Raw genomic sequence first — 23,819 nt, forward strand, 5'->3', positions numbered from 1 at the left:
TTTTCTAGGCGGTAGTTTCTTTCTAGCTCTTCGCTTTCTGACCTTTTCGCTGGCTCAGAAAAATAGCTTTCGGTCCCATCATTCTCGATGAGCTCCCTTACTACCCAGTCTCTTGTTTTGGCCATAGGCTCGTTTCTCCTGCTGGCCTCTCCGTCTCCATCTCCCGTCCTCCTGCTGCTTTGTTAAGGAGTTTGGTGGTTCAGTGTGGGTTGGGACTTGTTAACATTGAATCCTTCAGCTACTAGGAAGTATGCTCAATGGGGTATTGAGTTACTTTTGCTGCATCATCTCTTCTAGCCAATGAGCAGCATTTTGGAGTTGGAGAGCCCTATTTTGTAGCTCTCAGTCAGATAGAGTAGTTCGGGGTGTGGTCCTTGCCGAGCTTGGTGAGGGGTTAAACAACACAGGTGGTTGGTTTAGTGGGGCGGTAGGGTTAGAAAATGAAAACTGTGGTCCTTTTTTAGCAGAACTCAGGTCGTTTGGGGTGTTTTCGGTGTGGTTTTTACCTTGATTGGCCATGTAGATCTCAGTAGGTATGATAAGGATGAAAACTCTGATGACAAAAAGATCTCCTTCATTCCCCCAGACAGCGTCAATTGATGTTCTAAGATCTAATAGAAGGTTGGATTAGGGTATGTGTGTGTGAACTTAATTTGAATGGCTCAGGATTCCTTTCCTTTATTCTTTTTTCCCTTTTGTCCTTTAGTGATGTGTAACCACCACCCTAATACAATACAACATGTCGTTATCACGTAAGACCGTACGTTCGGACGTACTGCGTCTTTTCCCATCATCAGTCGGCCATTTAATTCCCTCCAGCGCTTATGTTGACATGATCCCGGATGTGGAAGGGTCTGTTGCCCCACAGACTCATTAAGTCAGTTGAACTGGATCCCTCTCAGTTGAGTCCAAGTCCTGCTCTGTCTGTCCTGCTGGCGCAGGGCCTAGACCGCACTTACATGGGTGGACTAACGTGTTGGGCTTTCATAAGGCTATAGCCTGATCTTCTCTCAATAGGCTCATTTGTGCCCTGAATATAAAATATCTGAACTTATCACTAATATTATTTTTAAAATTTAAACTCATTTTAAATTTAATTATAACTGTCCAAACTCATCCTATTAGAATCGGTCGAATCGCATACCTCAAAATACCCTACCTAATTATCATCCTAATCCTTCTAATCATGATTACTAAGCCAATGGTTTTGAGCAGTATTTAAACTCCTACTGTTATTAATCTTGAAAGAACTTATATGATAATTTCAAGGCAAATTTATAAGCTTAGAGATGGATCGGACTAAACCTCAGTATGAGAAATCGAAACCCCATAAAAGAGGGAATTAATCTCAAAAGGTTGACTCTATAGGATTATTTGAGTTTTATATATTATGTGGATTTGTTTTAAGTTTCGAGTTTCATCTATCCATCCATATTGCACTTCGAGACTTAGCCTGGTGGAAAGTGCATCTTTGTAGCCTTGAGAGGTCTAAGGTTCGACTCCCCCAACCCCCTATTTTCAAAAAAAAAAATCTATCCATCCATATTTTAGTAATTTTAGGTAGAAATTATTAATCTATTAAATCCAAATATTGTGTTTATTACTATGAACATTATCATGAAAAAAATTATAATAATAAATCCATTAATTCGCTAAAAGAGCATCATTCTATATAACTAAAATGAAATAAATTATATTATGAGAGTTGCAATTGGCAATAAAATAAAAATAAAAATCCAGATAAATAATTTTGCATAAAATAATTATTTCCAGAAGTTGCTTCCTTAAAATTATAATTAACAATAAAGTATGAGAAACTTCACTTGAAAAAACTTATAATTATATTATTATTTGTCAACTTTTCCAACAATGATCATATACAAATAACAATAATAATAATAGTAGTAATTTTGTATTGCCACCTTTATCATTTGCCACGGTTCATCATCCAGATTCCTTGTAACCATTACCACCGCCGTAGCTGTCGCCACCGCCGGTTGTCTCTCCACTACCACTTGTGGCTTATTTTATTTAAACTATTGCCGACGAAACCAGCTCATGCACAAGTCTGTTGTTTAAATCCGAATCTTTCATTCTCCAAATCATATTCTATGTAAAAATTCTGCTGCTGAAAGTTCCCCAAGATAATCGCCGGTCCTGCGCCGCCTCTTCCACTAATAATAGTTAAACAGACGACACTAGAATCAACAAATGCAAAATAATTTGCCAAAGGTAATTGCATCTTAGCACCACCTTTGAACTGAAAAATCAATTCCGGTACTTCAACCGATTTCTCGCCGGAAATATCGAAACATGGCCTTAAACCTGTCTGATTCTGCACTTTAGTGGCTATTGTATAGTTAGCCATTTTCTTTTTGAATGCTTTTGCTACTAGCTCAAAAACTGGACCCTCCATGAACGTGAAAGTTGAGCCTGAGTCCACTATAGTCCCTGCACTGCCGTCGGATTGCGGCACCAAGAAACGGTACGGGACTTTAACACGCTGGTCGCCGACAATGATTTTTCGCAGCATTACATAGTAATATTCTTGAAATGCTGGGTCTGACCCCACCGGATTCTTTGCAAACGGCGTGTAGCTAAGGCCTGGAGTCTTGGCGTCGCCGGAATCTGAACCCATATCCAGAATAAGGTCGCTGCTCACCTGAGTTTCATCAAAGCGGCGAGATACCAAACAATAAGAGAATTTCTTGAGTCCCAATTGTAGAGGGAGAGACGCTGGGTTGCGACCGAACCCAGCAATTCCCTCAGGTTGGCGAGTGGAAATGATGGAGCAACCCACCAGAAAATCGACGACGGTTTTATTCGGGAAATCAAGAGTTTCTAACAGTAAACGCCCAGTTGTAGAGCCTAATCCGTACTGAATTATATACGGAGGACAAGTCTGAGTACAATTTTGGCTGCTGGGATCACAATTTTGGCATTGAGACTGCACATTGGATCCAAAAATCCAAGCACATTTGGGATTTTTGCAGCCAAGAAGTTTGGAAGAAGATGATAACTTAGGAATAAACTTGGGAATTTTTGTTATATCAACGTTTGGGAAGTTACATGCAAAACAAAGATAGCGAGAAGTACAGGGAAACCAAACAAGACTACTTCCAGTGTCGAAAACGAACTTGACAGTCTGCGGAGGAGTACCGAAACTCAAAGACATTGAGTAGCCACCATAGCTGCGAGAGAAGAGAGGGGTTTTAATGAGAGAGGAGTTGGTGTCGGGAAACTTGAGATGGTGGGCTCTAGAGAGAGATAGAGAAGAAAGATGATTGAGGATTTTCCATGGATCTGAAGAAGGATATTGTTTGGTGTGGGGAGAGAGAGGGATGGTGATAGTGGCTGGAGATGTTAAGGGGAAAACATAGCAAAGAAAGAGAAGAGAGATGAGCCAAGAAGAAGAAGAGGAAGTTTCAGCCATTGACAGAAGTGGCGTTGCTTCTGAAATGTCAAGGAGAGAGATTATTTGTAGTAGTTATAGAGTAACGGTAGAGTAGAGCTGAACTGGCGGACATGTTCCATATGGACTTCGAACAATTTGAACTTATGCAAAGCTTGCGGAAGCATTTTCCCTTTTTTTTTAATAGGATTTTAGTTAAATCATTGAATTTCATATTATTTTTATTAGTATGCCCATTATTCATAATTTTTTCAAATAATCACTTTCATTTTTAATATATAATTTTGAAATCAAAAAATAAAATTTATGATTGTAAATTTAGATGGGAAAAGACGTTTTTCTTTTTTATTTTTTTTTATCAATTAATAATGTTTAACGATCTCTTTTCTACAATTTCATTTCTCTTTGTTATTTAAATCCGTACGGACACGTCACTCTTCTCCAAGTCAGGCAGCCATTGAATTTCCTCCGATGCGCATACAATAAGGTTGCAAAGTGTCTGGCTTATTACCCTTTCACAAGTCACATCACCGGATTATTTTTTATTGGGTCAGTCGATCCGGTCTACCCTGCGTATCTGAATCAGGACTTGAAATGCTGGATCGGTGAACTAAATTGAATTTCATAAACTTTGAGCCAACATTATTTTCTTAAATTCGGTCTCGCTCAAAGTAAATGAGATTCGACAATCATCATAATAAATATAACATTATTTTCTTAGATCCGAGAATATAACATTATTTTCTTAGATCCGATCTCGTTCAGAATAAATGAGATTCGACAATCTTCATAATAAATATAGATATTAGATTAAATACAAATCATTACCTACTCAAATTTGAGAAATAAATATAATTACCATTAAATTAAATTAATTTACTTATTATAATATATATTTATTTAATTATATATAAATTATTCCGTTAATTAAATTTTTTAATTTATTTTCAATTTTAATACTATTAAGCCAAATTTATCGGTAGAAAATTAAAATTAATAATTAAAGGTGATGGTAAGTGAATCACAAATGACGAAGGAAATAAACAAATGCAGAGTAACGAAGAAAACGCGCAGTAAAGTTGTCAAGTTGTAGAGCAGGTGAAGTTAGAAAGGAAGGAAAATTGAGGATGCAAAGTATTTTTAGCTGTTGAGAAAGCAATAGCATAGTGGTGGGAGGCGCGGATGAATGAACAGGTGATGTGAGACAGAAGGAATGCCTACCAAGTGTTTGTAGAAATTCTGGCGTGAACATTTTTTTATAACGTATACATTGGAGTGTCACACTCATGTGATGTCTGGTGTACGTTGTCAGCCATTTGGCTAAAATCCAAATCATATTAATCCAATTCAACTCCACTCCTGACTTGTATGGAAACCGTTTTGTTACCGTCCAAATATTTAATCAAAGGAATGATTAGCTGCCAGGTTTCACCAGTATTTTACACACAATTCATTTGAATTTTTTTACCAAATCTTATATTTAGAATAAAGTGCTAAATGGGGCCAAACTGCTGTGAGAATAAAGGGCTTTTTCGGGTCCAATTGGTACCAGATATTCTCAATCTATAAGGCCCAAAAAACATTCAAGTACTTTTTTTTTCACAAATATGGAGTCTCAGGCCCTTGCAAAAACATTTTCTTGTTATTGGGCTAATTGAGTATCCATATCCAATTCCTACTAAACTCCCTATTATTAAAAATTGCCATAAAAATGCACAAGGAAAACTCCACTTCTATTGAAGCTGCTCATTGCCCATTTGAGAATCGAATCAATGAAATCTATTCACTCAAAAATGAGTCAAGTTTAATCACTCTAATAATTTTATAAAATAATTTATAATAAAATAACTAAAATTTTCAGTTATAAATATATTTAATAATTTCTCTAAAATTTACTCTTATTGAAATGAACTTTAATAAATAATCTCTAATAGAAAATAAAATAAAATAAAAATTTTAATACAATGACTTATTAATATTGAAGGCAAAATTGACGGAGAAGTGATGATTGAAGCTAAGAGCTAGTGCTATGAGCATGTCAAAGAGAGAATTGAATGATTCTCGGAGATCGTATCCTTGAGAAATGGGTTAACATCACACTCTAATATCTTCAATATCTACTTTAAGATTTCCTTGTCCACTTTCCCCTTATTTCCTCTTTTTTCTACATTCAATCATAAATTAATTTCATTTTTTTACTTAAACATTTATTTTCATTGCGTTCGCATCGACTCACCTATCACGTTAAATTTAATTTCATTTAAAAAATAATAATATCGAACTGTTCATTTTATCAATTATTAATATTAATTTTATAAAAAAATTATGATATATAGATAGTTATTAATGGTGATAGATTTTATTTAAATTTTAATTAAATAATATGAAAATTTCATAAAATTATAGAGTGAAAATCTAATAAAAACAGAAAAATATATAACGCACGTGAGAGGTAGTTGAAACAAACGGAAAACCGTCGAGAGAGAGAACAGGTGGCAGAAGGTTAGAAGAAATTGAAGATCTCGAGAAAATCGAACCATCCATCTGTCCATCACTTCATCATCAATGAGATTAGAAGACAGAAGCACAATACAAAACTTATCAGACGTCACATATCTAATAATTAATAATTCAGACACACTTCTTCTCTTCTCACTGATATGTCTGCTCCAGACACACATTGTCTGTCAATCCTCTCTCTTTTCTCGCGTCGACGCCGACGGCTGCTTGCACGTGTGTCCACCGTAATCTTCTCTCTCTGGTCCACATTCTATCCACGATCTCGCCGCCGCATTCATCTTTTTTTTAGATTCATCGCACCCAGCAGAAATCTTCATCCGACGGTTCAGATTTGAGAGGACTCCACTTCACTGTGTTGTAGTACCATGATAATATTGTGTAGATGTAGTGTCGGCAATGTGAAGCCCTAGTCCAGTAGAACTTTGTCTACTCAGATGTGCTGTTGGGCCCCATTTTTTAAGCCCTACTCCAACACCCACGTTTCCTAAATCTTCAGTCAGATTTGTTTATTTTTAAAATTAATTTTCTTTTTCATTTAAAATTTATAGGTTTTTAGTAGAGAATTAGAGAAATTAATAATAAAATGTAAACGGATAGAATATATATGAAAATTAAATAATTTATATTAGTAATATTTAAATTTATTTAAAATTTTATTAAAAATTAATTTAAATTATTTAAATTTATTTTAAGTCTGATTGTTATTTTAATAAAATTTAAATGTCTTTAGTTTTATATATTTTAATTAATAATTTATATAAAAAATATTTTATTAATAATTTATATTTAAAAAATATTAATATTTTTAAAAAATATTTAAATTTAAATTTTAAAATAAAAATATATAAAAAAATTTATAAATATTATTATAAAATATATTTTTTATATTAAATTAATTATTTATATAAACGGATTTAAAAGGAGAATATTTTATATATAAAATTTAAATTTAATTTAAATTCATCATAGATTTTTTTTTAATTTAAATTTATTTTAAATTAAATTATAATTATCTAAATTTATCTTATTAAAATTCAGTCGAATCGATTCGTTGCGGTTTCTAATAGAAAGAGATGATGAGATTTGAGCAGGGGACAAGCCGGCCATAAATTGGTCAAATAAAATTAGAAGAGAAGATATGTAGCAAGAGAGAAAGAAGCAAAAATGATTTAATTAGAAACACATCTCCATGCATTGCATTTGTACGTTATTTCCATCAACTGCGACTGCCACCATCTTTATCCCCAACCTCATCTTGTTGGACTCTATTATTTTTCTTTTATTCTCTAATTTTTTCTTTAAAAAAAAAATTCTTAAATATTTATATCAAATCTTATAAAAATTTATAAGCTCAAATTTTCCGTACCCATAAGTTCTTACATAATAATGTTAGAATAATTCATGAAAAAATCAAAAATCAAAATATAAATAGACTGAAATGGATGGGCCTTTTTATTGTAAACTAATTCGTTGCAGAAGAGAGCAAGCCTAGCCCAATGCTCCCCATTCAATATATTCACTCTTCTTTTGAGGATAATTTGTTTAATTTTAATTCAAAATATAAATAAATAAACTTTTTTATACCGATATTGATTTAAACTTAAAAAATTAATCGAATTAAATTAATTTAAAATTTTAGTTTAATTTTTAATTTAATTTAATTTAATTTAATTTTTAATTTTAAAATTTTTAATTATTTTGATTCGGTTCGATTTTGATGAAAAAAAAATAAAAAAATCAAATAAAATCAATTAGTGGTAATAGTATATTATTTTCAATAATATAAAAAGATTAGATTATATTAAAATTAAAATATTTTAATTAAATTTTAAAATATTAAAAATAAAGTATAAAAAATTAAAAAAATTATTAAAATTTTAAATTTATCAAATTAAATCGAACTGAATAATATTGATTCGATTCGATTTAATTTCAAATTAAAATTAATTCGATTTAATTTTTATAAATATTAAAATTTTAATTTTTAATTTATTTAATTCAATTTAATTTATCAAATTTTGAAGTCATAGCTGACACAATAAATTTTATTTAAATTGTTAATAAAATACTATTTAACAAGTAGCATAATATATTATTTTGTTAAAATTTATTTTCAATAAATAAATATTTATTTTCTCTAATTTATAAAATAAAAAAAATTATCATAATATATATAATATTTTATTAAAAAGCCGAGAGTTTAATTATATGATATTTAGCATAGGCATGGCAATGCAATAAAGGGAAAAATAATACAAAAAACTGATTTAATTAGTCTATATATTTTTCAAAAACAAAACAGTAGTATATATATTGTTTGGATTTAAAAATTTATATTCAAAATTTGAGATTTAAAACAGAGGTGATTTCTCAATAAAGAAATTTGATTTGATTAAATATTAATTAATAAATTCAGAAATAATTATTTATTTAAATTTAATTATATACTGCACATTAAGTAATTTAGTCAGTCTAAAAAATAATTTATTTTATAATTTATCTATTGTAATTAAATTTTATCTCATTTAAATAAAAAAATATTTTTTAACAATGTAATTTTACTGCATTTTACATGGTCAAGTACGCAAAACACAGATACATAAGTCGAAATCAAAAGTTCTAAGAAAGTACATATATAGAAAGATAAATTTTTCGAAAATAATAAATAGAGGATCAAAAAGAGAAAATATAACAAGTCTCAGCTAATCAACGACATAAGAAAATATAATTTAGCGAGTAGTATATATATCATGCAGAAAGATAAATTTTTTAAAAATAATAAATTTTTTAAAAATAATAAATTTCTCAAAAATAATAAATAGAGCGATCAATTCTTTAAATAAAATATTTATAAATATTTTTTATCATCAAACCATCGAAATCTATACGGAGGAATAAAAAAAAAAGTCAAAATATTAATACTCACTAATTTTTCATGAAATTTTTCATGAAAGAGGAGAGAGGTTGACGACGGTGCCTTACTCAAAGGTAAAGAAAAAAAATTCAAGAAAGCACAAATAAAAGAATGCAAAGCCTAATTCCTAAGCTTGGATTACTGTCTATCCGTCTTCCTATTCTTCTCTTCTTTCTTCGTAAATAAAAAAAAATATACAAACCTCATTTAATTAAATAAATACAAAAATTTGTATTACAAATTATTTTTTTAGAGGAAATTAGAGATTATATATTAAAATTTTGTAATTTTTTATTTGAAACATAAATTCTAATATATAAATATTTTAAATTCATATATCAAAATGACCTATCCTTGAAAAATTGAGCCATTTTTTTTTTATATTTACTCATAAATCTAAAATAGGTTTTATCTTTATTTTACATTTTATAAGAAATCAGTTTAAAATTCTTTATATTTTGTATATATTTTTCATTTACATAAATAATATTTATTGTTTTACAAAATAACATAACTAAAAAACATTTAAAAAAATAAAAAATAATTTACATTTAATTATTAAAAGTATATAATATAGTTTATTATTATTAGTTTATAATAATTGTATTGTACTAATGTTTAAAAGATAATATTTTTATATATTTTTTTAATTTTTATTATGTAATTATTAAAAAACCAATTAATATATATTTATAAGATAAATAAAAATCCAAGAGATAATATATGATTTTAAAATTTTCTGTTGCTGGGAAGTAAGTTTATTTTATTTTTAAGTTCACGTGGAAGGTTCACCTCAACCAATGAGGATTGGTGATCTGTGCTTTTAAACGTATACACCACGTGGCAGATCACAATTGTTGGAAGTGGAAAACATGCATCAAGCTTTATAATCACGCGATGCATTCTAATAAATCTCCATTTCTCTCTCTTTAAAAAAATTAAAAAATTCGCCAGTGGGATTTTATATTATATTAATATTAAATTCTAGAAACTACCCTTTTTGTCTTTTATATATTTTTGTTTTATTTTATTTATTTAGTTAAAATCTAAAATGGAATATATATAAAATTATCATAACTCCCAATTACTTGGCCAAGGCGTTATTGCGAGTTTGAGGGATTTTTTTTTATATATTTATAAACAAATAATCACTTTGTTCTCATTCTCAACCATCCTCCATCCCATTTGTTCCTCAGACTTGAGAGCTAGACCCATCATTTCAATACTCAAAACAAAGAAAAAGAGATCAAAAATGGAAGAAACCAAGTCCAGGTTTCAGAGAATCTGTGTCTTCTGCGGCAGCAGTTCAGGCAAGAAAGCTAGCTATCAAGAAGCCGCTGTTGAGTTAGGCAAGGAACTGGTAATATATATATGTTAACACATATTTATTCGAAATCTGTCTCTGTCTCTTTCTATTCCCATTCATTTTTCTTCTCAAAACTTTGCAAGCTAATCGCAATCTGAACCATTTCGGTTTTCTTTCGCTCTTTCTGATTCTGGGTATTAGAAAGAAACCCCATCTAGCTAGCTAGCTGGCGAGGTTGTTTCTGATCCTTTAGTGGAGATGTTGAATTGTCATTTTTTGTTTTTGGGGTTTCATTAGAATTCCAATATGGCTTTTCATCTTACGTACGGTTTATGTTGTGGCCTGGGTTATGGACTGGTGCAATGGAAGTTCCTCTTCATTTTTTTTCTTTCTGCGACATATGTACGTGGTTCTTCTGTTATTGATCTTCAAAGTGTTTGTTTTTTTGCCAAAATAAATCTCCTTTGGTATTTGTTCATTCTCTCTCACTTTTTTCTTTTTTACCTTACAAAGTTTGTCTTTTTATTGGATATTTCCATTTGTTTGAGTCTCTTCTTTTTCCAAATGGATGCGGTGGTGGTGATGGTGGCGGTAGTGTGCTGCAACCTGCAAGTTGAAAATTGCAAGAAACAAGGTCTCAACGTGGGCTTATGATTGTTGAGTTAATTATCTAATAAGGGAGAGAAGGTTTAGGGTTTATGTTTGGCATGAGAGGATGCTAGCTGTAACCTGCCTGTCAGTTGAGCAGCCTTCTTGCATGATCCTTGTTTCTGTTTTTTTTTTCCCTTAAATTAAAACAAAAAACATTTTTAAATTTCTTGACAACAAATGGAAAAAAGGATTAAAAATTTCTTGCACTTCCCTGGGGAACCAAACGTGCTACCTTGGTATCATGACTCCTTTAAGCGTGTTGTTAGAAACCTTGTAGAGGCACTTCCACAAGCTTCAAGGACCAAACCACCATGATTTTTGTTTATGGGATTCTTTCAAGAATGCTTATTTCACTCACTAGCCATCACTCCAATCTTATTATTACTATATGTCGTATAATTTATATTTTAGCTAATAGTAATATTTATTGGTGTTTCTTGTTGATGATTGGACTTTGTGACACGTGTTAATGGGTTTGATTTTCGATGAGTTCTGAAGGTGGAGAGAAGGATTGATTTGGTCTATGGAGGTGGGAGCGTGGGATTGATGGGTCTTGTTTCTCAGGCAGTTCATGATGGTGGGCGCCATGTTCTAGGGTTAGTTTCTCTCTCTCTCTCTCTCTCTCTCTCTCTCTCTCTCTCTCTCTCTCTCTTTCTGTTCCTTGTTCTTTAATCTTTATCTTCGAATGTCAGGTAAATAAGTAATAAAAAAAGGCTTGTTCCAAAAGACAAGCATCATTTTTTTCTCATCATGGTTACCTTCTCCCAAGAGACTCTAGAGCTTGAAATGGGGTTTTAGCAATGACATTCCTTATTATTTTGTCACTAGAGCCATGCAAAGTTTCCCAATTTTCTATGAAGTGATACTCAAGAGTTCTCATTTCTCAAACCTGCTCAAAAGGCAAACATCATGGGATCAATTGCTGGCCCATGCTGGAAAATTGGGAGTTCTGAAATTTTCTTTTTTCCTTCCATCGAAAACCAACAAAGAAGAAAAGGAAATCACTTTTTCCAATTCCCTGAGAGACACAGACCGTGAACATAGTACTCTAATACCTGAATTATCAATATCCATGAACATGTTTCGGTTATTGTATGCAAAAGTGATACTTAACTAAGGCATATATTTTTTTTTTCTTTTGAAACAAAAGTTCAGTTTCTTAACTAATTTCAATAGGCGCTTTTAGCTCAGCCTTGTTCAGTTGGGTAAAGTGAATCTGTTTTGGTCCTTGCAATGTCAGTGCAATACGGTGCCTTCTAGTTAGGAGGAAAAGATACTGAAAAGCTTGATAGAAAGCATGTAAACTTTAAGGCAGTGATTAGAGTACTTTCTTCCTGTTTAAAGGACCATGTTCATGAATAGTTGAAGGGGCCACTACTTTATTTTGAAAAAGACCTTGTTATCCCTGATGCAATTTCACATGCTTAATACATTTACAGATTAAGTAGCAAGCAAAGTCACTATCATTTTATCACTTAATCTTTCTTGTGCACCAATTAATCCTCAATTTTAGGTTTGATTATTGGAATATGCTTTCTATTTATCTTATCCTTTGAAGTTGAAGAAAATATTTCTTACTAAAGATTTTGGCTTCTGGTTGTTTTGCAGAGTTATTCCAAGGACACTAATGCCCAGAGAGGTGAGTTGAGACACCAATGTGCAATTATTTCATCTATGCTAGTTTCCAAGTACAAAGCACTTAAGTCATGAGTACTTTTGTTGGTGATTGGACTCTATCTGCAACTGCATTTATTTTGTCTTCTTTCAACTCTTTTGGAGGAAACTGTTTCTTTGATTACTTGTGCTACCTCGTATTTTTCGTGTAGTTGGCACTTCCATAGGTTCAAACAAGGTTTACTAGATTCTGAATCAGTGCACTTCGTTACTATTGGTTACATGTTTGTGGAACTAAATCATGCATTGCCTGATGACAAGATTTTTTATTTTTAAGGTTAATTAATTCTAACATATATTTGGTTACAGATAATTGGTCAGACTGTTGGAGAAGTAAGAGCTGTCTCTGATATGCATCAAAGGAAAGCTGAGATGGCACGCCAAGCTGATGCCTTCATAGCCCTTCCAGGTAAGAGTCTCATCCATAAATTTCTTTGTTGGTGGAGGCTAGATTTGATCCACAAAATCAGATATATCCCAAAATTACTAGTTATATATCATGTAAACTATAAAGCATGCTCTATGGTTTTATAAATGTCCTGACATGTGACATTTATTGATGACAGGAGGCTATGGCACCCTTGAAGAATTACTGGAAGTCATTACATGGGCTCAGCTTGGTATTCATCGCAAACCTGTAAGAAATGTTGAACTTTTGTTCCATTTTCCACTAAAGTATCCTTGAAGATAAAATATAACTTGTGTCTCTTAATCAAGAAACTATCAAACATGAAAAGATGATAAGTTGAACATGTATATATTATCTTTAAGTAAGAATTCAAGGTCCTTAACTTTAGGAATAGATGACTTTTTCCAAGAACATTGAAGAAAATTTAAAAATAAAGAAAGGACTTCAAGGGTGGGGAAGGAATCTTAAGATACAACAATCTTCATTGTGTCTCCCATCCCATCCTATCTCCATAAATTCCACATAAGAATTAGTTTTTCCCAAAAAAAAAAAAAGAAAATTATCTGGTTAAGGGAATAAGGTGTTAAATATATGATATGTATAGTTTCAGCGACCAATCGAATTGGAATGGGATGATCTTGCAACTGAATTTTATATGAGATTCTTCGAATACTTATCATAGGCTAATATTTTTGCATAAGACATGATGTCATGCTTGGTGGGTCTGGAATTCCAATTAATATACTCGGTTCACATGTTAAAATATTTGTAGCTGGTCCCTAAGCTTAATGGCTTGATGGAACATTTTTGATATGCCGTGTTTCTTGAGTACACGGTTCTTAATTTGCTGGTGTTCCATGCATATGAAAAAAGAAATAGCTAGCTGATGCCTGCCTTTTTATTTTATTGGTCAATCAATTTTATCAATTTAGCAAAGGAGCACCAGCGAATCAAATCATGTGGGTTCTCCAATGGATTCACATGGAAAGATAGCTTAAGATATGCTTTTTCCAATCATGATCATACTCCATTATTTCAATTTTTATTATTCATTAAGATGCTATCCATTTGAATGAGAGCAAGAAAATTCTCATGTGGCCTTAAAAAAGCTTGGTCAAAAGAGAAAGTGCTTGTTGTGTATGTTTAATTTTAGATTGTTTTTTAATTAGATGTTGAGACTTTGATGCCAAATAGATTAATCAAATAAATAAATAATCTTTTTGCAGGTGGGTCTCTTGAATGTGGATGGCTTCTATAATTCATTGTTGTCTTTCATTGATAAGGCCGTTGATGAGGGCTTCATATCTACTACTGCACGTCGCATTATCGTTTCTGCCCCAACTGCCAAGCAATTGGTCAGACAACTTGAGGTAATTAATATTATATTGTTTCTGGTTCAGGCTTGTTTAAGTAAGATTTTGTGCCTTAATTCCCATACATTTTCATTACATTCACTTTGATTTTTATTAACTTGATTAGTTGTTTTTTCCTTCCATTGGAGTTTACCGTTTATAACGTTAACATGAATGTTCCTGGGTATGTCTTTATGCTGCAGGAATACGAACCAGAGTACGATGAAATAACATCGAAGCTGGTATGGGAGGAAGTTGACAGACTAAATTATGTGCCTGGATCAGGAGTAGCTACATCGTAGCCATTGAAGTATAAGCAAATGGATGATTTTGAGGTTTTTTTTGCCTATTTGGTATATACTTTTTTTATATACGGTGTAGAATACCGTACACGTGGAGCACAGGAAGTATTTAGAAGTTCTTTTTTGGAAATGGGAATGCCAAAAAAAAAAAAAAGAATGTATATGTTATGGAGAAAGAAAATGTTTCTTTCCCTTATTTTGTGAAAACTGAGAAGGAAAGAATCAAATTGAATGAAATAGGTTTTTCAAAACGTTGTGGCTTATAGAAATTTTGCTCTATTACACTTCTGTATTCTGAGAACTGCCTTTGCCTTTGTCTTATGTCTAGCTTTGCTGGCCCCATTTTAATGAAGTTAATAGCTGAATTTGAAGAAAACTGAATATAAATGTTTTCTTTTACTAAACATATTGTCTGGAAAAATTTATCTGCACACGAGAATTCAAAAGACACATGCATTTCATTTGAAATAATTGAGGTTAAGTTTATTTTTGTCTTAATTTACTCCTAAACTATGATTAAAAAGTTAAATAACCAAATTACTTATTAAAAACTGAAAACTTTTCCCATATCAACTTTCTTTACTCGTGAATGTTGTTGTTGCCGCTGACAAACCAGACATGGTATGGTCTGCTCTGCTGCTGATAAATTTGGCCGGCTGACCACCGCATTCACATGAATGGCCTTTGAATTTTTTTTTGTCTTGTTTATTTTGGGGAAAGTTAGCTAAGAAAGTTAAAATTTTCAGAAAGTTAGCTAAGAAACTAAATATATTAATTCATACTTTCTGAAAATTAAACTTCTAAAGAAATATCTTTCCCAGAAATTAAATTTTTCAGAGAAATAAATTAAAATTTTTTTTCAGGCAAATAGATTAATTTGAATTAAATGAGACTTTTAACTCTCACTATCATTGATTTAGCTGTTAGAAACTGACTTTTTTTTTTTTTTTTTTTTTTTCTTTATGTTCCCATATGGTCTTTTCCTTTTATTCCTAAATCCAACATCATTAATTACCATGTTAGAACTTAATTAATGAGATGGTCTAATCCGAAATTTACGGATACTTTAAAAAAATCCATTTACCAAATATGAGAGAATGTGAATAATGGATACATGTTGGTCCAACTGATCATTCATAATTCAATTTTTACACACATGATGAACACACAAACACAATAGATTAGAAAATTTGACTATCTTACTCTTAGCTATAATAAATGAATTATTTAGCCGAAAACAAAAGTAATTAACTATAATTTATGATAATTATATGATTTTAATATAATAATTTTTTATAAAAAAAAAAAAAATTATACCATATAAGTAATTAGTTTTTTTAAAATAGAGATCGAGAGAATAAAATTTGAGATTTCTTAAATTTATTCGGATGTACTTATTATTATCAGACTAAGTATATGTGAGGGCTCAATATAAGCAACTAGCAACTATGATTGGACATAATTGAAAGGAAGTGTTTCATGTGGAGACATAATTTATAATAAAGTAAAATAATTAAGTGAAGGTTTATAATTAATTAGTATTAAAAAAGGGGTTACGTTAGTTAACAGCAACATTTCAACAAACGACAATCAGAAGAGAATATCCATATTTTGTGGAGAGATTGAGATAATTAGTCAAAGAGTTTTATTAAAATCACAAGCTGGTGAGACTATACATGTGTGTCACATGCTTTCTTCTTAATTAATCATAATCTTTCTTTACTTTGGGTTTAATATTAAGAATGTCATTAGGTCAAACCAATGACTCAATTACAATTTGGACTCAATCTAATCTTTTTCCTTTTTTTTTAAAAAAAATTTAGGGTTTGAGAATTTGGGTCTAATTTATTGAATCAAGCCACAATTAAAGGTAAATCTCAAATTTGACATTGTTTGATTATAAGTAAATCTTAAGTTGGACATATTTGAAAAGTAAGTATGCTAAATTTTCTAAATATCTAATAACTAGTATTTTTTTTTTATTTTTTTTTTAATTTATTGAACTTCATGTACATTACACACTTTTTTTTATTATTTCACATTGAAAATTAAAATTTTAGAATTCTGAAAATAGCTCCAAAATTTAATTCATTAACTTTTGTTAGTATCATATTATCAACCACTTGACTATGCAGTCAATTAAAAAAAAAATACTTTTCTTGAAATAATTAATCCACCAAATTAATTTAAAAATTTATTTTAATTTTATATTTATTTTAATTTTAATTTTTAAAAAATTTAATTATTTCAAACCGATTTATTTTTAATAAAAAATTTGAAATGAATCAAATTTATTAATTAGTAAATACTATTTTATTTTAATAATACAAAGAAATCAAATCTAATTAAAGTTAAAAAATTTTAAATTTAAATTTTAAAACATTAAAAATAAATAATGTATACAAAATAAAAATTTATTAAAAAGTAAACGAATTAAATTAAATCGAATCAGATTGATATAATTCAAATTGATTTCTTTTTAATTTTATTTTTATAAATACTTAAATTTTAAATTTCAATTTATTTTAATTCTAAATCCAACCAAGTTGAGCGAATAAGTTTGTATTTCTGTTGGACTAGAAATAACATGAGGCTTCTTGGGCCAAAATCAAGGATCCAATTTGGACTCCCAGTTGTTGAGCGCTGACATTTCCCTGATCAGCGGTGGATTCAGCTTTTTACAAGAGATAATCATGGGTGAATTATAAAATAATTCCTACTTAGCATAGTTAATCAATCAATTTCTATATTTTACAAAATTAAATTACCAGTTTATTATATTTTATAACTTATTTTCCTCTAGGCTAAAATTTTAACTAAATTAAATTATAAAGATATAATAATAAAATTATCAACTCCATGTATTTTATAAAAATTACCTGCTTAATCCATATTTTAATCTCTATTTTTTAAAAAGTCAATTAAAATAGTTTATATTTATAAAATTAAACACTTGTTTAGATTTATAATAAAAACAACACCAAATAATATTAATAATTATTGTTTTCTCTAATAAAAATACTACATAAAAGTTTTAGTTGAACCTTTTTTAAAAAAGAATAAAACTAAATAATTAATTTCAATAAAATACAACTTAATAATAGTTTATCCATTTTTTAAAATAAAGAAATCCAATCCTTTATTATGCCAAACCCATTAACACACCAAGAAAATTTTCAGGGTATCCTATAGTTGGGCGTGGAATTTTAACGTTATATTCAAATTCACCTTCTTCATTCTCCCAGAAAATAAAAATAAATTTGCTACACCAATCATTCACAAAATCAACAAGTTAGAAATAGGAGTGAGATTGAAAGAGTAGAACTGAAATCTCTCAAATTTACTCCAATACACTTACCACGAGATTAATCTTGCAAATACATTGGAATAGAACCTAAGACCCCTCAGTACTCTTCAATGCTCTTATTCCACAAACTGCTCCTAAAAACTCGAAAATTATATGAAACACAACAAAAATGTTTACGTCTCGCGTTTTAAAATTGACATGGAAGATTGAGGTTTCAATGCTAACACCTCTCATATTGCTGAGAAGTACTCCTTGCTCAGCTTGGGGTCTGGCTTCATTGACTTGTCCCCAGGTTTCCACCCTGCTGGACAAACTTCATCTGGATTTTCTTGCACATATTGCAATGCCTGATGCAACCAGAAAGTAACAAGAAGAAGTTAGATCATCACAAATCATGCAGAACATATACAAAGTCGAAGGATCATAATCACCTGGAGTGTTCTTAACGTTTCGTCGACACTTCGCCCAATAGCAAGATTGTTAATGGTGGAGTGTTGAATTACTCCTTCCTTGTCAATAATGAAAAGTCCTCTCAAAGCAATTCCCTGATACCACAAAGCAAAATGTTCTAAGAGAGAAGTATAAAACTCAATTATCCAGGCACATTGCAGAAGTTTAGTGGCAACTATAATTAAATGAGAGAACATTAATTCCACCATATGATCAAAGAATCAGCACGTTGCCAAATACAAATGCACAACCCAAGATGAGCAATGTAATCGATTGCTCGTCTTACTAATAGCTCCTATGAGAACCAGGCGAGGGTTACATATAGGCTGTGCCAATAGAAGTATCAAAGAAGGACTTCTAATACATGAAAAGTGTGATTTGTGTATGCAGGCGCACTCACAAGGTTGTCAAAATAACTGACCAAGGATGGGAGAGAAGAAAATGAAACAAATAAATAAAGAACAAAGGCCATAATGCTCTTTAAGGATGAGAGTTGACACTAATATGTATACCTGATCAGGGATTAGCACCCCATAGGATTTTGCAATTGATTTAGTGACATCAGATATCAAGGGATAGTTTAAATCTCCAAGACCACCAGATTTTCTGTCAGTTTGAACCCATGCCAGGTGGGAGAACTACACATAAGAGAATTAGGATCAACATTCACAACAAGCAGTTCTGGAGTTGCTGTGGAAAAGCAAAGCATACATTCTTACAGCTGCAATTGCAAAATGAATACACATTGATAGAGACAGACAAAAGCCAAAAAGAGCAGCTATGGTCCATTAAAACTCAACCTCACAACCTTTACAGACAATCTGTGCAAGTTATTACCGGAAAAAAAGAAGAGATTTTTCACTATATATCTTTTTCCAAGTTACTTTTTCAATCAAATGCTCTTCATTTCTCCTTTTTTTACTTCAGCTGATCATTTCAAAATTCCAAAAAAGAGAAGGCGACTAGAGTCATATTTTCAAAGTGAATCCAAATCTCACAACCCACTGAATATTCACATGTTGAATATATATCCAGATAAATGAACAATGTGTTCGAAAAGAGGTAATAGGTATACTGAGAGGGAAATAAATATACCAATGTTTTCCTTGGCTGCAATGCTGGTATACATTCTACTATACAAATCCACATGTATGGAAACGTAAATACACAGACATTCCACCTTGTCCATATCCATGCTCTATATGAGTTAGCTTAGGGCTATATTCTTAGTGAGATAGAAAAATTACACATTCCATTCCTTCTACAGTCATATCATCTAGTACTTTTCTAATGCCATTTTCTCAATGAGAATATATATGGCACACATAGAACAGCAATGCATTAGGTAAAAATAAAAGACAGTCAAGTAAATCCGCACAATTCATTCATATGCACAACCCACTCCATCTAGAGTCATATCAATTTCATCTTGAACCTTGCTAAAGCCATATTCTCAATGAGAATTTGTATGGACACACAGAATGACAGCAATCCAGTCAGTGGCATAAATCCTCAAAAAAAAATTTCTTGTCAAGAACTAACCACACTGTCAATTGAAACACCCAATATTTCAGTGTTTAGCTTCTCAAACTCTGCATAACGGTCACTGAAAGCGGTGATCTCTACACAAGAGGTAAAAGAACACAGAATAACAATTAGGATCAACTCTCACCAAACGTTCTGATTTATATTTGTTTAGCATAAAACAAACCTGTGGGGCAAACAAATGTGAAGTCCAATGGATAAAAAAAGAGAATCACGTATTTCTTCCCAATATACTCCGAGAGTTTAACCTGAAAAAACAACAGACCAATTAAAACAGGATTGAGAAACATACAACATGTCAGAAGTTGGAAAAAACATAATCCACCTTCTTATAACAATTTACCAATGTAGCTTCAATGAAATAAATAACATTTATAAAAATGGGGTTGGAAATTATAGTCGCTCTGTTCACAACCCATAATACTCGAGGCCCATTAGCCCATCCATGACCATGAGGGCAGAATCCAGAGACAGTCCCATCATTCAGCATTTTGCAAGAACTGTCAGCTCCCTACAATACCCTATGCCCCACCAAACAATGGTCCAATGACTGCCAGTTGAATATTTTATTTTCAAAGCATCAACTAAGGATCTATTTGGCATTAAAGGTACCAACCATTGAGAAAAAAACACTTTTTAAAATATATCAGTAGACATTAAAGTTTATTAGAAATCAAACAGATTTTTAGTCATGGAAATATCTAAATAACATAAGTCTTTTTTGGCTTTTTGACACTGAATCTCAATGACAATAATGCAGTAGGTAAGAATTTCAATCCAAGATTTCTCCACTTTCAAAAAGTTTTTTTTTTTCGACTCTGTGCCTCGGCACAAATGGATACGTCTAGATATATCTGAAAATCCATGAATCAATTTTCTTTTTTTAAAAGCCCCATAGTTGCAGAAACATTTAATTGAGACACTGGTATTTCACCGCATTGTCCTCATCAATAGTACCTTAATAAACTCCTGATCAAAAACAGCCTCTGCCTCGAAATCTGGTGCTGTATTTCCCACCAGCGGAAGGTCACCCTACACGGAGAGATACAAAGAATGAACTACATTACAGAGTTTCATTATCACATACACTATTCTGGGCACAACAGTAGTCAGCTCGATTAAATTTTGGTCTCAAAATCAACGAATCTAAAAATTCGACTTACACTGGCCTTGACAACGAAGCTCTTCCTGGAATGGTTGCCGCGCTTCAATGAGACTGATCGAGGGGAGCGAGATTGGAGGAGGGGCTTACGTTGGCCAAAGAAGGAACTGGGTAGAGTTACGGTTTGAGAGGGTTTTGAGATAGGAGATGCCATGGATTTGGTAGTGGCGGCGATTGAGGAGATGAGGCCGGTGGTTGAAGTGGCGGAGCAAGCCATTTCTTCTTCTTGTGGTGGAAGAGATGAATCAGGGAGCCAATTATATCAGGGTTTGTTAACAATTCACTGATTACTATTGCCCTTGACCTGGAGAAATGGTAGGTGAAGACTGAAGTAAGCGAAGATAATATCCAGACTTCAGAGATCACCGAGTCAGAGGGATTTGGTGGAATTGGGTTTTCTAGCAACAAAGATGCCCAGCTCAGCTCAGCCCAGCCTAGCCCAGCCCAGCCCATAGCCACTCTCATCTCTTCAAACCCCACGATTTTCCCTAATGAGATTATTGTAGTGTATATATATTAATGCGATACATATAAATATATGTGTTGGGTATTATTCAGTTTAAATTGAAAAATTTAATTGAATTTAATTAATTTAAAATTTAATTTAATTTTTTATTTATTTCAGTTTAATTTAATTTTTAATTTTAAAAATTTCAATTATTTTGAATCTGATGACCGCTGGATTTCTCCATCCTGGCCCAGGGCCTGGATCATAGCCAAAAGCCCATCTTGCAAAGGCCCACACACCTGCTACACGAAACAAGCCTGGTTCGTGCCACCTTCAAGGCCGGGCTCAACCAAGCTTCTTCACTTAGAACGGCCCAGTCCGTGACTAGTAGGCCCTCTCCTCTCAGACTCAGCGTCCGGCCCGACTCTCGGCCCAGCCCAATATCCAGAGCCATACTAGGACAGCCTAGCAGATCCGCTCGAATGTACGCACGAGGAGAATCAGAGGCCGTTACGCATGAAGCAGGCTGCTGATACCCTCGTACACCCGAATCTGTATGTCAGAGACACGTGTCCCAATCATGGAAAGGCCTTTACACGTCATCAGCAAGCATAGCGAAATGGATAAAAGGGGGGAACCCCCCCCTCAGAAAGTTTAAGTTTTATTTTTCAATACCAAAACCCTTGTAAAACCCTATTCTATTGGATCTCAGATCATCAATTGGCGCCGTCTGTGGGAAACGAAGGAGATCTTTTCATCACCAGAGTTTTCACTTTCAAAACCCACTGAGATCCACGATGGCAAACCACCAGGAAAGTAACCTTAACATTCCAAATGACCTGAGCTCTGCCCAAGATGTGCAGCAGTTCTCCTTCTCTAGCCCTACAACGTTGAATAACCAAACGCCTATTCCTCTTAATCCCTCGCCAAGCTTGGCAGGGAATACTCCCACCATGACTCTGTCTAACCAGGACATTCAAACTATGGCCCTCCAGCTACAGACTACTGCTCACTGGTTGGGGCAGATAATGCAACAGAGGGGCCTTAGCACCCCAGTAAGTGCACTCCCAGTAGTGGAGGAACCCAGAACCAATGAACCCCGACCTACCTCTGACCGCCTTCAAACTAACAGCCACGATACCGGGGAAGAGGAAGAACCGGAGGCCCGAATCCATGGGAGAAGGGCAAGAGAGTTGATAGAAAATGAGGAGGCGGACAACTATTCTGCCGGAACAACCAGAGAAACGAGAACTGAAACAGAGGAGGAAGAATATAGCTGGGGCAAAGGATCCGGCCCGGAAGACGAGAAAATGAACCAAAAGCTGAAAAGGTTGAAAGAGCAACTCTTAGCCGAGCTAGGTAAGAAAGATCAGAGCCAAACCTCTTTGCCCACCTCGTCTCCTTTCTCAAAGATAGTGCAGCAGGAGACCGTTCCCAAGAAGTTTATGATGCCGCCAATGGCGGCCTATAATGGAGCTGGTAACCCGAGAGAGCATGTCATGAACTATAAGACCTTTATGGAGTTGCAAACCCTGTCAGATGCCTTAATGTGTAAGGTGTTCCCAACAACACTCTCGGGACCGGCGCGGGCGTGGTTCAATAGCCTGGAGGCTGAAAGCATTAGAAGTTTTGGAGATCTTGCCACCCGCTTCATCAGCCGGTTCATAGCCGGGGTGCCAGCTGATAGGAAGACGAGCTATCTAGAAACAGTGAAACAGAAAGAAGGTGAATCACTCAGAAAGTATGTTGCCCGCTTCAATACGGAGGCCCTGTAGATTCCCGAGCTGGATGAAGGAAGAGCGGTGGAGGCCATGCAAAAGGGAACAACCTCTGCCGAGTTCTTTGGTTCTTTGAGCAGAAAACCTCCGACCTCACTGGCTGAGTTGATGAAGAGGGCGGAGAAGTATATAAGGCAGGATGACGCCTTGGTGACGAGTAGATTTGCTCAAGGGATGGCCGGAAAAGAAAAAGCCCCGGAGGAGAGAAGGCCGGAGAGACACGAGAAGAAACATGGAAAGAGGCCTGAGCCGTACAAACAGGCTTGGGAGAAAAGGGATCAAAGGCCTCCACCTCCTCGGGCTCTTGAACCAAGAGTGCTCCCTCCTTGGGTTCCCGAGAAACCAACCCCCCTCAACGCTTCCAGAGCCGAAGTGCTCATGGCAGTCCAGGATAAGGAGTTCCTCTAGTGGCCCAAACCCATGAAGTCGGAAGCAGATCAAAGAAATCCTGACAAGTATTGTCAGTACCACCGGAGCCATGGGCACGATACGAATAACTGTTTTCAGTTAATCGCGGAGATTGAGAGGCTAATAAAAAGGGGACACCTCAAAAATTTTGTGAAAAAACTAGAGGGACAGAGGCCTCAGT

General features: G+C 33.2%; 3 protein-coding genes across 3 annotated transcripts; 1 reads left to right on the top strand and 2 right to left on the bottom strand.

Moving 5' to 3' along the window:
• Positions 1-1,812: 1,812 nt before the first annotated feature.
• Positions 1,813-3,511, bottom strand: LOC110622572 (probable aspartyl protease At4g16563). Its single transcript, XM_021767128.1, has one exon. The coding sequence runs from the start codon at positions 3,431-3,433 to the stop codon at positions 2,057-2,059; it is 1,377 nt and encodes a 458-aa protein (XP_021622820.1). The 5' UTR covers positions 3,434-3,511; the 3' UTR covers positions 1,813-2,056.
• Positions 3,512-9,987: 6,476 nt separating this feature from the next.
• LOC110623563 (cytokinin riboside 5'-monophosphate phosphoribohydrolase LOG7) lies at positions 9,988-14,818 on the top strand. The gene is made up of 7 exons (XM_021768550.2): positions 9,988-10,206; positions 11,302-11,399; positions 12,412-12,442; positions 12,787-12,886; positions 13,044-13,114; positions 14,113-14,256; positions 14,442-14,818. Exons 1-7 carry the CDS (start codon positions 10,099-10,101, stop codon positions 14,538-14,540), a joined length of 651 nt encoding a protein of 216 aa, XP_021624242.1. The 5' UTR covers positions 9,988-10,098; the 3' UTR covers positions 14,541-14,818.
• Positions 14,819-17,832: 3,014 nt separating this feature from the next.
• On the bottom strand, positions 17,833-21,388 carry LOC110623724 (2-Cys peroxiredoxin BAS1, chloroplastic). The gene is made up of 7 exons (XM_021768744.2): positions 21,006-21,388; positions 20,800-20,874; positions 20,009-20,090; positions 19,840-19,919; positions 18,810-18,935; positions 18,279-18,392; positions 17,833-18,194 (listed from the first exon to the last, which is right to left on the bottom strand). Exons 1-7 carry the CDS (start codon positions 21,219-21,221, stop codon positions 18,078-18,080), a joined length of 810 nt encoding a protein of 269 aa, XP_021624436.1. The 5' UTR covers positions 21,222-21,388; the 3' UTR covers positions 17,833-18,077.
• Positions 21,389-23,819: the final 2,431 nt, after the last annotated feature.

The sequence above is a fragment of the Manihot esculenta genome, chromosome 9 (genome assembly GCF_001659605.2).
Source record: "Manihot esculenta cultivar AM560-2 chromosome 9, M.esculenta_v8, whole genome shotgun sequence".
NCBI classification, from domain to species: domain Eukaryota; kingdom Viridiplantae; phylum Streptophyta; class Magnoliopsida; order Malpighiales; family Euphorbiaceae; genus Manihot; species Manihot esculenta.

Bases quoted from the DNA above. Each gene is read 5' to 3' on its own strand.
- LOC110622572 (XM_021767128.1), bottom strand. From the start codon at position 3,433: ATGGCTGAAACTTCCTCTTCTTCTTCTTGGCTCATCTCTCTTCTCTTT.
- LOC110623724 (XM_021768744.2), bottom strand. From the start codon at position 21,221: ATGGCTTGCTCCGCCACTTCAACCACCGGCCTCATCTCCTCAATCGCC. The intron at 20,091-20,799 runs GTACTATTGATG...TTGTTTTTTCAG, and splicing joins TTGATCAGGAGTTTATTAAG to GTTAAACTCTCGGAGTATAT. The intron at 18,936-19,839 runs GTTAGTTCTTGA...TCTTATGTGTAG, and splicing joins GTGTTTCAATTGACAGTGTG to TTCTCCCACCTGGCATGGGT.
- LOC110623563 (XM_021768550.2), top strand. From the start codon at position 10,099: ATGGAAGAAACCAAGTCCAGGTTTCAGAGAATCTGTGTCTTCTGCGGC. The intron at 11,400-12,411 runs GTTAGTTTCTCT...GTTGTTTTGCAG, and splicing joins GGTGGGCGCCATGTTCTAGG to AGTTATTCCAAGGACACTAA. The intron at 14,257-14,441 runs GTAATTAATATT...TTTATGCTGCAG, and splicing joins AATTGGTCAGACAACTTGAG to GAATACGAACCAGAGTACGA.